Below are 15,841 nucleotides of genomic sequence, written 5' to 3'. Positions count from 1 at the left end.
TCGGTCGAGAATTCTTGTCACGGTAAGTGCTTACAGGTGGAAGGTGCCCATTTCCATTGTTGCAGTAACTCCTATTGACAAGAACAGCTTTTCAAAATTCCCGCTATTAGCTTCACGCTGAATCAGTGGAGAGAGTAATCATAAGAAATTCAGATATCTGGGGGAAAAGAAATTCACTATTTTCACAAAGTTAAAACAATTACTACCCACTCCACTCCCAGTAATTGTGAGAGCAGGAGTCTAGCCACGTAAGCGCTAAGCAATCGCAGAGCAGTAGTCGTATAGCGAAAGATTATACTTGCTTCTTCTTCATTGTCTTTCCTATAATATAGTGTCCCTCAAGTGATCTTTTCCGGCGAGAATTACGGATTTATTTTAAACACATGTCATGACACGGTGAAACGTGCGGAAACAAGGGTGGGGTTTTCCCCGTTATTTTCTCCCGACTCCGATGACCGATTGAGCCTAAATTTTCATAGGTTTGCTATTTTTTATATCAGTTGTGATACACGAAGTGTGGGCCTTGGACAATACTGTTTACCGAAAGTGTCCAATGGCTTTAAGTTATTTATAATCTGTGAACTCTTTTTTTGTTGTCCTGTACCGAAAGTATCTAATGGCTTAGTTTAACCAGCCAGATTCAATGTTTAAAGGCAGTGGACACAATTGGTAACTGTCAAAGACTAGCCTTCACAGTTGGTGTATCTCAACATATGCATAAAATAACTAACCTGTGAAGATTTGAGCTCAATCGGTCATCAAAGTTGCGAGATAATAATGAAAAAAGGAAACACCATAGTCACACGAAGTTGTGTGCGTTTAAATGGTTGATTTCGAGACCACAAGTTTTAAACTTGAGGTCTCGAAAACAAATTCGTGGAAAATATACTTTTATCTCGAAAACTACTCCACTTCAGAGGGAGCCGTTTCTAACAATGTTTTATACTGCCAACCTCTCCCCATTACTCGTTACCAAGTGAGGTTTAATGCTAATAATTATTTTGAGTAATTACCAATAGTGTCCACGGCCAAGTGAGGTTTAATGCTAATAATTATTTTGAGTAATTACCAATAGTGTCCACGGCCTTTAACCAGATTCAATGTTCAACCAGCCAGGTATTTAATTATTCAATACATGTATTCAATTATTAGACTTAAAAACATCAAGTTCCACAGCACACATCAGATACGAAATGTCATTGAAATGAGGAAATTATCATTCAGTGCACACTATCGCAATGGTTGCAACAGGCCACCGTAGAATGCAGCACAGTGGGTTTTTCCAGTTGTGAGAAATTTCTACTAATGCATTTTACGCACAGCAGATCTGGCTGGGCGTGTACTACTGAATACATTCACACATATCAGTGTCGAGTTAGTTGGCGAAGGGGTGCACTGCTTTTTGAACGTTACAAACAGCAATATTCCACTTAATATCCAACGAAGAAGTTCAGGTGTACGCCGTGAGCATTCGTCACATCGACAGCTTGAGGTAGGACTTAACTTGATTGAGTTGTCTTAATTTTAATGCACACGATGACCATCTATGGCATGGGGGCTATTTCTACCTCCATGAACCATGAAGTGACACAGGTGACAGGTTTATGCTACTTGTTCACACTAAACACTACAGTACGTGTACAGTACATACATGTAATTTACATGTACATGAACTTAGCTCTATTCTACCTCCATGATATGACTATAAACAGTAGTGCACGGTCTTGTATTTTGTAACGTATTGAATGAAACACCATTACCGATGTTTTTAGTATTATAGAAGTTTTTTGTTTTTCATGAAACACAACTACACTAGACTGAAGTCTTCGTGTTACATTGTTAATCTTATTCTTAATTATTCGTTCATAATAGTTCTTTTATTTATTTGTCACATCATTCATTTTCTATTTCCACGAACCATAGAGCTGTTCCTTGCCCTATGTACAAACCATGTTGGCTATAATAGCTCTATGACACAAACACCATCCATTGATATGTGAGATAATCATCATGTAGCACCCACTAGCACAATGGTTGGTATTAAACGGTGCGCATGTAGGCACAGAGTGTGTACAATGTGTATAATGCTATTATGAAGTTTTGCACCATTAAACCATGTGTTGTAGAGTACGATGGGTTTTCCCAGTTCTGAGAAACTACTTGTTGGAGACCACCAACATAGGGCTAGATAGCTCAGTTGGTGGAGCGCCGGCACGTTAAACCGGAGGTCGTTGGTTCAAATCCCGCTCTAGTAAATTTTTCTTTGTTCAATCCTAAATCATTTAAAAATGTACCCAGTCAGTTTCCCTTGTGGTTTATTATTTGATATATAATAATAGTAATAATAATAATTTGGGGGGCTAACCATTCTTACTCGCAGCTAAGAGCTGAATTGCGAAGGACGCGGCTACAACGTGTACGAGAAGCAGGCATGCAAGGGCGCGCCTTTGGTTGCTAGCCACATCAATCAACCCATTATGACCACGGAGCACAGCCAAGATCGAAAGTGTTTGATTTTTCCCGAGGGAGGAAAACGGGATGGTCTGGAAAACCCTCGTGGCACAGCAAAGAGCCAAAGCACAACTCAACTCATGGCCCTGGCGGGGAATCGAACCGAGGTCACCTTGGTGAGAGGCGAGCGCTTTACGCACACCCTCTAGAGCTAGGCTCTAGCTTTTTGTTACTTACATGGGATTTATAAGCCCTCCATGACCCGGTAACCATGGCCCATTTGCTTTTGCGGAAGTACCAAAGTACATTTTGTAGGTTGGCGAAGATGGTTAACTTTTTTGTAATTAATGTTTTAAACTTTGTTTATCGTACAGAATCCATTAGGGCCTACTGTTCGCCGGCCATCTTCCACTTCCGATTCATCAAAGAGGTTCAAGTGTGCGCAGTGAGCATTAGTCACATCTACAGCTTGAGGTAGGACTTTGTTGTCTTAATGCACGCGACCGATTAGAATTGTAACCTTTTGTAGAAACACTTGTTGGTTCACACAGTACAACACAGTACACGCTCTTGTTTGAATCATATCAGACAAAATGTTTGAAAGCTATACGAAAATGAAATAAAGGTTAGTCGAGTTTTTGAAGTTTGTGTTTTTTAGGATCAACAAAAAAAGGCCCGTAACCAGAAAATGATTGTATACCTTACATGCATATGTGCATGTACTTGCATTGACTGCGTATCTCTGTGAACAGAATGTAGGTCAAAGGTGAAGATACACGCCGGCTTGAGGCCAGTCTCTGGCGTTACTCACAAGCCTCGAAGTGTGACGTCAGATGTTCAGGATAACTTACTGATTGGAAAATGAACATTGGTTTATTTCATCAGATAACAGGAGCCCATTCTCATCAAGATGGCGGAAGCCGCACTACCCACCACCGAGACCACATGCAAGATTAGCCATGTACACATCGAATGCCCCATCTGCCTGAGTCGGTTCACCGATCCAAAAATCCTGGACTGTCTGCACAGCTTTTGCTTCAAATGTCTTCAGGAACTTATAGACAAACAGGATCCGAAGACGGATATTATAATTTGCCCAATGTGCAAAAAAGAAACATCCATCCCAGATGAGGGATTGGCGGATCTTAGTAGCTGCTTTTTCTTGAGCTCGCTTATCGATGACGTCATCAATCTTGAAGGTCCGAAGGAGAACATTAACCCACCTGTCTTGACTTGCGTTTGGTGCGACGAAGGTCTTGAAGATGTCTCACGGTGTGTTGACTGTGATGCTAATTTCTGCAAGACATGTCTGAAATACCACGCAAAATTAAAAAGTCACAGGCATCATCAAATCATTGATGCTGTCAACTTATCAAATGAGCGATCCAAAGACAAGGACAAAACTGAGTCACCAAAGTGCCGAAAACACACTGACATGGAACTGCGTTTCTATTGCGATACGTGTGATTTACTTGCATGCCCTGTTTGCGCGGTGTTTGATCATAGAGAGTCAAGCCACAATCTCTCTGAAATCAATGATTCCATTCGATCTTATCGTCGAGCTGTTGATGAAGCCTTGCAGAAGTTTGACGAGTGTCGCAAACAATTCCAAAAAGTGGATGACTCTATCAAGCACTCACATCGTAGATTACAGCTCATGGTCGACCGGGCTCTTCGAGATATTGTGGCTAAGGAGGAAGAAGAAATCACTAAGATAAGAAGTGCATCTCGCCTCCTTCGAGAAAGAGTCACTCAAATCAGTCAAGAAAGAGGTAAGGGATTTGAGAGCATAAAGAGCAGCAATCACGATAAGATGAGCCGTGCAGAGCAGATCGTAGCTTCAGTCAGTGACTTGATGCAGCATGCTGATAACTTTGAGCTGCTGGACCTGAAGCCAAAAGTTATGCACAACTTAGACTTCCACAAAGAGCTCCAGTTTCAAACAGTGCAGCATAGTAAGTCATTCATTAGGTTCAAAGGTCATGATATCGTCACTGATGCAGATCTCGGTGAAATACTAGAGGAAGAGAAGTGGGAGGTGAAGACGGAGTTTGGTAAAGAAGGGGAAGGTGACGGGGGAGTTCGATTGTGCAATCGACGTCGCTTGCTTCAGCAATGGTGACATTGTCGTTACTGATTCAACAAGGCGACTATTATCCACATTTACATCAAAGGGTATTTACAAATCTACAGGTGTTCAAAGTGGATCAGATGACGGTAAACTAAAAAAACCTTTTGGCGTCGCCGTGACCTCTGATGACCTGCTTCTGGTTATTGACGGACAGGATGTAAAGGTTTATGATAGAGAACTGAGATATATTCGTCAGTTCAGACCCTCACAGAGTCGAGTCGAGGGGAAGTCAGAGAGTCTACTTCGTGGTATTGCTGTAGACAAGAAAGGTCGGATTGCAGTGGCTGACTGTAAGAGAAAGGTAATATCTCTTCATAATATGGATGGATCCATTATTTCCACAATACATCATGACGATATTAGTATCAACTGCTTTCTATCTGTAAGCAGCAAGGAGCTTCTGGTTTTTACAAACTACGAGAAGATGAAACTTGTTTGTCTGGATTTCATGGGAAACGAGGTGTTCAATATCCGCACCTCCGTTGACGGTAAATCTGTACAACCTGTTGGTGTGTGCTGCGACGATGCTGGAGACATCTATGTGTCTGTTAATTGTTATGGTGTCGGGGGAACCAATGAGATTCATCATTACGATGCATCAGGTGAGCACATCGGCTGTGTTGCTCGTGGCTTGTACAATCCTTATGGCATGACGTTTACTCCTACCGGTGACCTTATCGTGGCTGATAGGCACTCGGTCAAGGTCTTGCATCGTTTGTAAAGTGTCGATGACGTCATGGTCGAAAATTTTACAAAATCGTAGATCACTGCATTTTACAACTTGCACAGTTAAACATTAATGACGAGAACTTACCCAGCTGCTCTCAAGAATGTGAATTATCTGTCATTCGGACAAATAAATTCAAAATAGTATTCAAAACGTACAAATAACTTTATGAAATCAAAACTGTTTGATTTTCGCTTTACATTGAATCACTCACGAATTAATCCCCGCAGGGCTGGTTTACCATACAAAGAGGGAGTGTTGGATGTGAAATAATGACAATTATTGTGAGGTACATCACAGCCAGAGACTACTCAGAGGAAACTCCAAGCTTCATGTTCAGTTATCTAGCTAGGAAAACGTGGTTTTACTAGACTCCATGATTTTCCATTTTATAAGCAGCCACCTAGATTGCAAAGAGTGTAGAGCTACGAATGTTGGTTGATGATGAGCAGCTCTCATGTATAATACCTTACTATGAGAAGACAACGTCTCCAGTAAGAACCGTAAAGGCCGGTTTATATGGTCGGAATTCTTACGCGCAATCCTAAGACTGAGGCCTAAAAACCGTGTCTTTTTATGATCGCGCGTCAAGGTTTCCGACGCCCGACCATCGCGCGACCGACTATAACTCGGCCTTAACCAAGTCTGATAAATCACTTTAGATTGTTGACAGCAAACCGAAGCATTGACACGAGATACTAACAAGGTCGTAGGGATCCCCGATCCGAAAAAATGGCCAATGGTGTCAAGTTAGTATCGAATTTCTCAAGAGTGAACTGTGGGAAAAGAGAAATCAAAACCGTAAAAATTATCTTAATATGGTTGCTATCCGCAAACTTTTAACTTACTTTTAAATCATTTACAGCTTTTAAATTTAAGTGCCCTTTGATTGCCTTTATGCTTCGGACCGTAGGGCCTTATTATTATAATCACGCCACGTTTTAAAATTAAATAAAAGCCTTCACTTGATAAGTAAATAATTAACAATTGAAGTAACTGATGTTATCATTCTTCGAAAAATTGATGCAATTTTGAATAATAGTACAGTTTTACTTCAGACGTGCCGTTGGATACAGAGGCAATGCTAGGGCGCCACCTTCAGACATGACAGTTAATAATGTTTAGTGTATAACATAATGCTACCTAATGAAGACAAAAAAGAAAATATATAAAAAATTAAAGGCTTGTAAAATGCATTTGCTTTGCGCTACCGCTATGCACTTCCTATTCGAACTAAATCACTCAGTTGATAATAATAGTTATATTTCAAATCTTTGGTTTGTCGGACTTTCGAACAATATGCATATAACTAAATACTGTGGTTGGTAGACAATGTATTTTCCTGCTATTCTACCGTTAAATCATGTAGTTCTAGTAAATTGAAGAAATTTATAAGATTCAACTGTAATTTGATTCCCTAAAGCTTTATTCAAGTTGAACTTCAGTTTTTAAGAATAAACCATCAAATCAACTCTCCGCGGCAAGAAGTTTATTCTTCAATTCTTAAAGGTTTTTCTTGGTGTTCATATTAGGGCCAATATAATCAACATGCCCCCCCCCCCCTACACATAGTGCACTGAACCATGTACGAGTTCTTTGCATATATCTTTACTAAAGACAGCAAAAAAAAGTAACCCAGCTGTTGTAAAAGCACCTATAATTTTACATTTGTTACTCGTATTCTAAAATTGATAATACCAGGATACGGAAAATTTAATTACGGTGATTTTGACACATCGGTTGTTATAATCGGTCGAGTATTGTTGTCGCGGTAAGTGCTTATAGGTGCCTATTTGCATTGTTGCAGTAACTCCTATTGACAAGAACAGCTTTTCAAAGTTCCCGCTATTAGCTTCACGCTGAATCAGAGGAGAGAGTAATCATGTCAATAGGAGTTACTGCAACAATGGAACTGGGCACATACCGCGACAACAATACACGACCGATTGTAACAAAAACAAGGTGTCAAAATCACCGTAATAAAATTGTCCGTTTCGGTGTATTTTCATTTTTTGAATACGAGTAACAAGTTTAAAATTATATGTGCTTTTACAACAGCCGCGTAACCTTTTTTGCTGTCTTTATATTATGACAAAGATTATAAATAGAAGACGGGATGTCGCCATGTTGGTGGTAAAATACCAAGAAGGATCGATTCAATGAAGCATCAACAATAATAAAACCATTTCCAGGGAAACCAAAGACACGAAACACCAACGTACATTATTCTCTTTATCCCAAAACTTCCTCAAAAGGATTAATTGATTTACTATAAACGTGACCTCTAACCCCAATAGGTCAGAACTACCCCCTCCCCTAATGGGGAACGGACGAACAAACAAATAAACAGCAAAAAACATCATTGGTTTAACACTATCAGTCCGTATTACCTTCCACCAGTGTCACGAGACACACACCACCCCCTCCCCCAACTCCCCCCTCGGTGCAGCCTTTACTCACAAACTAAAAACAAACCCACAGGACCCCACCCGCTCTGCTGTCTTTTATTACAATTCAAAAGAAATCCTGCACCAATATTCTTTTTAGCGAATTCATTTTCAAAAGGCGTCGATTTGCGGCGGAAGGAACTTCCGCCCTTTGACCCCTTCCACTGATGAAGTCACACGCAGCCACTGACGCTTGCCATATCAGCAAATGGGGAGTCATAACTGCCTGTAATAATTATTCTTGTTTGACATTCCTACTCGCAGTTGTTTTAATGGGTAACTGGTCCTTTTTTGAAGCATGTGGAAACCATGTAGCAAAACGTATCGTCTGTTTTCAAATAACCTTCCTTCCACAGACAGCCATGAAATTCTACCTCCATGGTATATAACTTGCCAAACAGGAATCAGTACCCAAATGTACTCAACGAAAAACTATTCATATCTCAATGGCTTGCACTGAACGCCATTTTGAGAATAGGTTCCCCGAGAACATGATGTACCGTGAAAAGCAGCAAACTGGATTGTGCTTGTAGTATCATAAAAGTCAAGTGGTTTACACTATGTCAGTTATTTGCATACAATGTTGATACGGCAGACACGATTGTGGAAGGTCATGTTCAATGCACACAGTTCATGGTGTTATGACGTAGGTGGGGTACGAAAACTGAAGTCGGAAGGTACGGTGTTCCATGTATACCGCGTGCACAAAACAATTAAAAACATGTCATGACACGGCGAAACGTGCGGAAACAAGGGTGGGGTTTTACCCGTTATTTTCTCCTGACTCCGATGACCGATTGAGCCTAAATTCTCACAGGTTTGTTATTTTGTTATCAGTTGTGATACACGAAGTGTGGGCCTTGGACAATACTTTTTACCGAAAGTGTCCAATGGCTTTAAGTTATTTGTAAATCTGTGAATTCTTTTTTTTCCCTGTACCGAAAGTATCTAATGGCTTAGTTTAACCAGCCAGATTCAATGTTTAAAGGCAGTGGACACTATTGGTAACTGTCAAAGACTAGCCTTCACAGTTGGTGTATCTCAACATATGCATAAAATAACTAACCTGTGAAAATTTGAGCTCAATCGGTCATCAAAGTTGCGAGATAATAATGAAAGAAGAAAACACCCTAGTCACACGAAGTTGTGTGCGTTAATATGGTTGATTTCGAGACCTCAAGTTCTAAACTTGAGGTCTCGAAATCAAATTCGTTGAAAATTACTTCTATCTCGAAAAGTACTCCACTTCAGAGGGAGCCGTTTCTCACAATGTTTTATACTGCCAACCTCTCCCCATTACTCTTTACCAAGTGAGGTTTAATGCTAAAAATTATATTGAGTAATTACAAATAGTGTCCACCGCCTTTAACCAGATTCAATGTTCAACCAGCCAGTACTTAATTATTCAATATTCAATTATGTTAGACTTAAAAAACATCAAGTTCCACAGCACACATCAGATACGAAATGTCATTGAAATGAGGAAATTCTCATTCAGTGCACACTATCGCAATGGTTGCAACAGGCCACCGTAGAATGCAGCACAGTGGGTTTTTCCAGTTGTGAGAAATTTCTACTATTGCATTTACGCACATCAGATATCTGCGCGTGTACTGTATACGTACATTCACATCGGTGTCGAGTTAGTTGGCGAAGGGGTGCACTGCTTTTTGAACGTTACAACCAGCAATATTCAACTTAATATCCAACGAAGAAGTTCAGGTGTACGCAGTGAGCATTAGTCACATCGACAGCTTGAGGTAGGACTTAACTTGATTGAGTTGTCTTAATTTTAATGCAAATGATGACCATCTATGGCATGGGGGCTATTTCTACCTCCATGAACCATGAAGTGACACAGGTGACAGGTTTATGCTACTTGTTCACACTAAACACAACAGTACGTGTACAGTACATACATGTAATTTACATGTACATGAACTTAGCTCTATTCTACCTCCATGTATAAACAGTAGTGCACGGTCTTGTATTTTGTGATGTATTGAATGAAACACCATTACCGATGTTTTTAGTATTATAGAAGTTTTTTGTTTTTCATGAAACACAACTACACTAGACTGAACTGAAGTCTTCGTGTTTCATTCTTAATCTTATTCTTAATCATTCGTTCATAATAGTTCTTGTATTTATTTGTCACATCATTCATTTTCTATTTCCACGAACCATAGAGCTGTTCCTTGCCCTATGCACAAACCATGATGGCTATAATAGCTCTATGACACAAACACCGTCCATTGATATGTGAGATAATCATCATGTAGCACACACTAGCACAATGGTTGGTATTAAACGGTGCGCATGTAGGCACAGAGTGTGTACAATGTGTATAATGCTATTATGAAGTTTTGCCCCATTGAACCATGTGTCGTAGAGTATGACGGGTTTTCCCAGTTCTGAGAAACTACTTGTTGGAGACCACCAACATAGGGCTAGATAGCTCAGTTGGTAGAGCGCCGGCACGTTAAACCGGAGGTCGTTCGTTTAAATCCCGCTCTAGTCATATTTTCTTTGTTCAATCCTAAATCATTTAAAAATGTACCCAGTCAGTTTCCCTTGTGGTTTATTATTTGATATATAATAATAGTAATAATAATAATTTGGGGGGCTAACCATTCTTACTCGCAGCTAAGAGCTGAATTGCGAAGGACGCGGCTACAACGTTTACGAGAAGCAGGCATGCAAGGGCGCGTCTTTGGTGCAGCCACATCAATCAACCCATTATGACCACGGAGCACAGCCAAGATCGAAAGTGTTGATTTTTCCCGAGGGGAGAAAACGGGATGGTCTGGAAAACCCTCGTGGCGAAGCAGAGAGCCAGCCGAAACTCAACTCATGGCCCTGGCGGGGAATCGAACCGAGGTCACCTTGGTGAGAGGCGAGCGCTTTACGCACACCCTAGAGCTAGGGTCTAGCTTCATGTGACTTACATGGGTTTATAAACCCAACCATGACCCGGTAACCATGACCCATTTGCTTTTGCGGAAGTACTAAAGTATACATTTTGTAGGTTGGCGAAGATGGTTCACATTTTTGTAATTAATGTTTTAAACGTTGTTTATCAGACAGAATCCATTTCTGTTCGCCGGCCATCTTCCACTTCCGATTCATCAAAGAGGTTCAAGTGTGCGCAGTGAGCATTAGTCATATCTACTGCTTGAGGTAGGACTTTGTTGTCTTAATGCACGTGACCGATTAGAATTGTAACATTTTGTAGAAACACTTTTTGGTTCACACAGTGTACATGTACGAACAGTACACACTCTTGTTTGAATCCTATCTGACAAAATGTTTGAAAGCTATACGAATTAAATTTTAGCGGAGTTTTTGAAGTTTGTGTTTTTTAGGATCAACAAATAAAGGCCCGTAACAAGAATGTGATTGTATACCTTACATGTATGTGCATGTACTTGTTGACTGCGTATCTCTGTGAAATGAATGTAGGTCAAAGGTGAAGATACACGCCGGCTGGAGGCCAGTTTTATGGCGTTACTCGCAAGCCTCGAAGTGTGACGTCAGATGTTCAGGCTAACTTACTGATTGTAAAATGAACATTGGTTTATTTCATCAGATAACAGGAGCCCATTCTCATCAAGATGGCTGAAGCTGCACTACCCACCACTGAGACCACTTGCAAGATAAGCCATGTACACATCGAATGCCCAATCTGCCTGAGTCGCTTCACCAATCCGAAAATCCTGGACTGTCTGCACAGCTTCTGCTTCAAATGTCTTCAGGAACTTATAGACAAACAGGATCCGAAGAAGGATTTTATTATTTGCCCAATGTGTAAAAAAGAAACGCCAATCCCAGATGAGGGATTGTCCGATCTTCTAAGCTGCTTTTTCTTGAGCTCGCTTATCGATGACGTCATCAATCTTGAAGGTCCGAAGGAGAACATTAACCCACCTGTCTTGACTTGCGTTTGGTGCGACGAAGGTCTTGAAGATGTCTCACGGTGTGTTGACTGTGATGCAAATTTTTGCAAAACATGTCTGAAAAACCATGCAAAACTAAAAAATAACAAGCATCATCAAATCGTTGATGCTGTCGGCTTGTCAAATGAGCGACCCAAAGACAAGAACAAAACTGAGTCACAAAAGTGCCGAAAACACACTGACCAGGACCTGTGTTTCTATTGCGATACGTGTGATTTACTTGTGTGTCTCAAATGTGCGGTGTTTGATCACCGAGCGTCAAGCCACAATCTCTCTGAGATCAATGATTCCATTCGATCTTATCGTCGAGCTGTTGATGAAGCCTTGCAGAAGTTTGACGAGTGTCGCAAACAAATCCAAAAAGTGGATGACTCTATCAAGCACTCACATCGTAGATTACAGCTCATGGTCGACCAGGCTCTTCGAGATATTGTGGCTAAGGAGGAAGAAGAAATCACTAAGATAAGAAGTGCATCTCGCCTCCTTCGAGAAAGAGTCACTCAAATCAGTCAAGAAAGAGGTAAGGGATTTGAGAGCATAAAGAGCAGCAATCACGATAAGATGAGCCGTGCAGAGCAGATCGTAGCTTCAGTCAATGACTTGATGCAGCATGCTGATAACTTTGAGCTGCTGGACCTGAAGCCAAAAGTTATGCACAACTTAGACTTCCACAAAGAGCTCCAGTTTCAAACAGTGCAGCATAGCAAGTCGTTCATTAGGTTCAAAGGTCATGATATCGTCACTGATGCAGATCTCGGTGAAATACTAGAGGAAGAGAAGTGGGAGGTGAAGACAGAGTTTGGTAAAGAAGGGGAAGGTGAGGGGGAGTTTAAGTGGGCACTCGACGTCTCTTGCTTGAGCAATGGTGACATTGTCGTTACTGATTCAATGAGGCGGATATTATCCACATTTAGGCCTACATCAAAGGGTATTTACAAATCTACAGGTGTGCAGTGCGAAACAGAGGACAAGTCCGACAAACTTTGTGGTGTTACTGTGACCTCTGATGACCTGCTTCTGGTTACTGACGGACAGGATGTAAAGGTTTATGATAGAGAACTGCGATACATTCGTCAGTTCAGACCCTCACAGAATGAAGGCGAGGGGCAGTCAAAGAGTCTACTTCGTGGTATTGCTGTGGACAAGAAAGGTCGTATTGCAGTGGCCGACTGGAAGAGAAAGGCAATATCTCTCCATAATATGGATGAATCCATTATTTCCACAATACATCATGACAATATTAGTATCAACTGCTTTCTATCTGTAAGCTGCAAGGAGCGTCTGATCTTCGCAGACTACAACAAGATGAAACTATTTTGTCTGGATTTCATGGGAAACGAGGTGTTCAATATCAACACCTCCATTGATGACAAACCTATCAAACTGCTTGGTGTGTGCTGCGACGATGCTGGAGACATCTATGTGTCTGTTCATTGTGGTGGCGACCGGGGAACCAATGAGATACATCATTATGATGCATCAGGTGAGCACATCGGCTGTGTAGCTCGTGGTTTGTACTATCCTATGGGCATGACATTTACTCCTACCGGTGACCTCATCGTGGCTGATCAATGCTCGGTCAAGGTCTTGCATCGTTTTTAAAGTGTCCAGAACATCATGGTCGAAAATGGTACAGTATGGTGAATGCCAAGGAAATTCTATACTTACAAAGTTAAACAATAACAAATAAACGAGAGACTTACCCAGTCATTCGACAAGAATGTAAATAATCTGTCATTCGGACAAAATGTACATTCAAAATAGTATTCAAAACGTACCAATAACTTTATGATTGTTCGACTCTCGCTTTGCATTGAGTCATTTATAAAGTTATGTCCCTTGTTCCGGTTAACCAAAGAAAAAGGTGGTATGACGTAATATCGTGACAATTATTGTGAGCATAGAGGTACATCACAACCAGAGACCGCTCAGAAGAAACTTCAAGCTTCATGTTCAGTTATCTAGCTAGGAAAACGTGGTTTTACAAGACTCCATGATTTTCCATTTTATAAGCAGCCACCTAGATTGCAAAGAGTGTGGAGCTACGAATGTTGGTTGATGATGAGCAGCTCTCATGTAACATGTAAATACCTTACTATGAGAAGACAACGTCTCCAGTAAGAACCGTAACCAAGTCTGATAAATCACTTTAGATTGTTGACAGCAAACCGAAGCATTGACACGAGATACTAACAAGGTTGTATGGATCCCAGATCCGAAAAATGGCCAATGGTGTCAAGTTAGTATCGAATTTCTCAAGAGTGAACCGTGGGAAAAGAGAAATAAAAATCGTAAAAATTATCTTAATATGGTTGCTATCCGCAAACTTTTAACTTACTTTTAAATCATTTACAGCTTTTAAATTTAAGTGCCCTTTGATTACCTTTATGCTTCGGACCGTATGGCCTTATTATTATAATCACGCCACGTTTTAAAATAAAGGAAAAAGCCTTCACTTGATAAGTACATAATTAACAAATTGAAGTAACTGATGTTATCATTCTTCGAAAAATCGATGCAATTTTTGAATAATAGTACAGTTTTACTTCAGATATGCCGTTGGATACAGAGGCAATGCTAGGGCGCCACCTTCAGACAGGATAGTTAATAATGTTTAGTGTATAACATAATGCTACCTAATGAAGACAAAAAATAAAATAATACATAAACAATTAAAGGCTTGTAAAATGCATTTGCTTTGCGCTACCGCTATGCACTTCCTATTCGAACCAAATCACTCAATTGATAATTTTCAAATCTTTGGTTTAACTTTCAAACAATATAATTAAAAGCACTGGACACTATTGGTAATTGTTAAAGACCAGTCTTCTCACTTGGTGTATCTCAACATACGCATAAAATAACAAACATGTGAAAATTTGAGCTCAATTGGTCGTCGAATTTGCAAGATAGTAATGACAAAAAAAACACCCTTGTCACACGAAGTTGTGTGCTTTCAGATGCTTGATTTCGAGACCTCAAACTCTAAATCTGAGGTCTCGAAATCAAGTTCGTGGAATATTATTTTTTTCTATAAAACTACGTCACTTTAGAGGGAGCCGTTTCTCACAATGTTTTATACAATACCTCTCCCCATTACTCGTAATCAAGAAAGCTTTTATGATAATAATTATTTTGAGTAATTACCAATAGTGTCCACTGCCTGTGTTTGGTAGTTGGTAGACAATGTATTTTCCTGCTATTCTACCGTTAAATCATTTTAATATGTAGTTCTAGTAAACTGAAGAACTTTATAAGATTCAACTGTAATTTGATTCCCTAAAGCTTTATTCAAGTTGAACTTAAGTTTTTAAGAATAAACCATCAAATTAACTCTCCGCGGCAAGAAGTTTATTCTTCAATTCTTAAAGGTTTTTCTTGGTGTTCATACCAGGGCCAATGTAATCGACATGTCCCCCCCCCCTACACATAGTGCACTGAACCATGTATGTGTTAAAATCAAAATTAATATGTACGAGTTCGTTGCGTATATCTTTACTAAAGACAGCAAAAAAAGTAACCCAGCTGTTGTAAAAGCACCTATAATTTTACACTTGTTACTCGTATTCTAAAATTGATAATACCAGGATACGGAAAATTTAATTACGGTGATTTTGACACCTCGGTTGTTATAATCGGTCGAGTATTGTTGTCGCGGTAAGTGCTTACAGGTGAAAAATGCCCATTTCTATTGTTGCAGTAACTGCTATTGACAAGAACAGCTTTTCAAAATTTCTGCTATTAGATTCACGCTGAATCAGAGGAGAGAGTAATCATGTCAGTATGAGTTACTGCAACAATGGAACTGGGCACATACCGCGACAACAATACTCGACCGATTGTAACAAACAAGGTGTCAAAATCACCGTAATAAAATTGTCCGTTTCGGTGTATTTTCATTTTTTGAATAGGGGTAACAAGTTTAAAATTATATGTGCTTTTACAACAGCCGCGTTACTTTTTTTGCTGTCGTTATATTATGACAAAGGTTATAAATAGAAGACGGGATGTCGCCATGTTGGTGGTAAAATACCAAGAAGGTTCGATTCAATGAAGCATCAACAATAATAAAACCATTTGTAGGGAAACCAAAGACACGCATCACCAACGTACACTTCTCTTTATCCCA

The 15,841-nt window shown here is 40.1% G+C and overlaps 2 protein-coding genes across 5 annotated transcripts; both read left to right on the top strand.

Moving 5' to 3' along the window:
• The first annotated feature begins 1,174 nt into the window (after positions 1–1,174).
• Positions 1,175–13,995, top strand: LOC117303788. Of its 4 annotated transcripts, XM_033788148.1 has the most exons (4): positions 1,175–1,492; positions 2,826–2,925; positions 10,840–10,936; positions 11,346–13,995. In XM_033788148.1, the coding sequence occupies exon 4, from the start codon at positions 11,371–11,373 to the stop codon at positions 13,312–13,314; it is 1,944 nt and encodes a 647-aa protein (XP_033644039.1). In that variant the 5' UTR covers positions 1,175–1,492; positions 2,826–2,925; positions 10,840–10,936; positions 11,346–11,370; the 3' UTR covers positions 13,315–13,995. The 4 variants fall into 4 exon arrangements, with proteins under 4 accessions (XP_033644039.1, XP_033644038.1, XP_033644037.1 ...); XM_033788147.1 differs by lacking the exon at positions 10,840–10,936; XM_033788146.1 differs by lacking the exons at positions 1,175–1,492; positions 2,826–2,925 and adding an exon at positions 9,395–9,516.
• Positions 3,362–5,865, top strand: LOC117304001 (E3 ubiquitin-protein ligase TRIM71-like). The gene is made up of 2 exons (XM_033788478.1): positions 3,362–4,489; positions 4,521–5,865. Exons 1-2 carry the CDS (start codon positions 3,362–3,364, stop codon positions 5,301–5,303), a joined length of 1,911 nt encoding a protein of 636 aa, XP_033644369.1. The 3' UTR covers positions 5,304–5,865.
• Positions 13,996–15,841: the final 1,846 nt, after the last annotated feature.

The sequence above is a fragment of the Asterias rubens genome, chromosome 20 (assembly GCF_902459465.1).
Source record: "Asterias rubens chromosome 20, eAstRub1.3, whole genome shotgun sequence".
Taxonomy (NCBI): domain Eukaryota; kingdom Metazoa; phylum Echinodermata; class Asteroidea; order Forcipulatida; family Asteriidae; genus Asterias; species Asterias rubens.
This window is presented reverse-complemented; position numbering and strand designations above follow the sequence as displayed.

Bases quoted from the DNA above. Each gene is read 5' to 3' on its own strand.
- LOC117304001 (XM_033788478.1), top strand. From the start codon at position 3,362: ATGGCGGAAGCCGCACTACCCACCACCGAGACCACATGCAAGATTAGC. The intron at 4,490-4,520 runs GTGAAGACGGAG...AAGAAGGGGAAG, and splicing joins TAGAGGAAGAGAAGTGGGAG to GTGACGGGGGAGTTCGATTG.
- LOC117303788 (XM_033788147.1), top strand. From the start codon at position 11,371: ATGGCTGAAGCTGCACTACCCACCACTGAGACCACTTGCAAGATAAGC.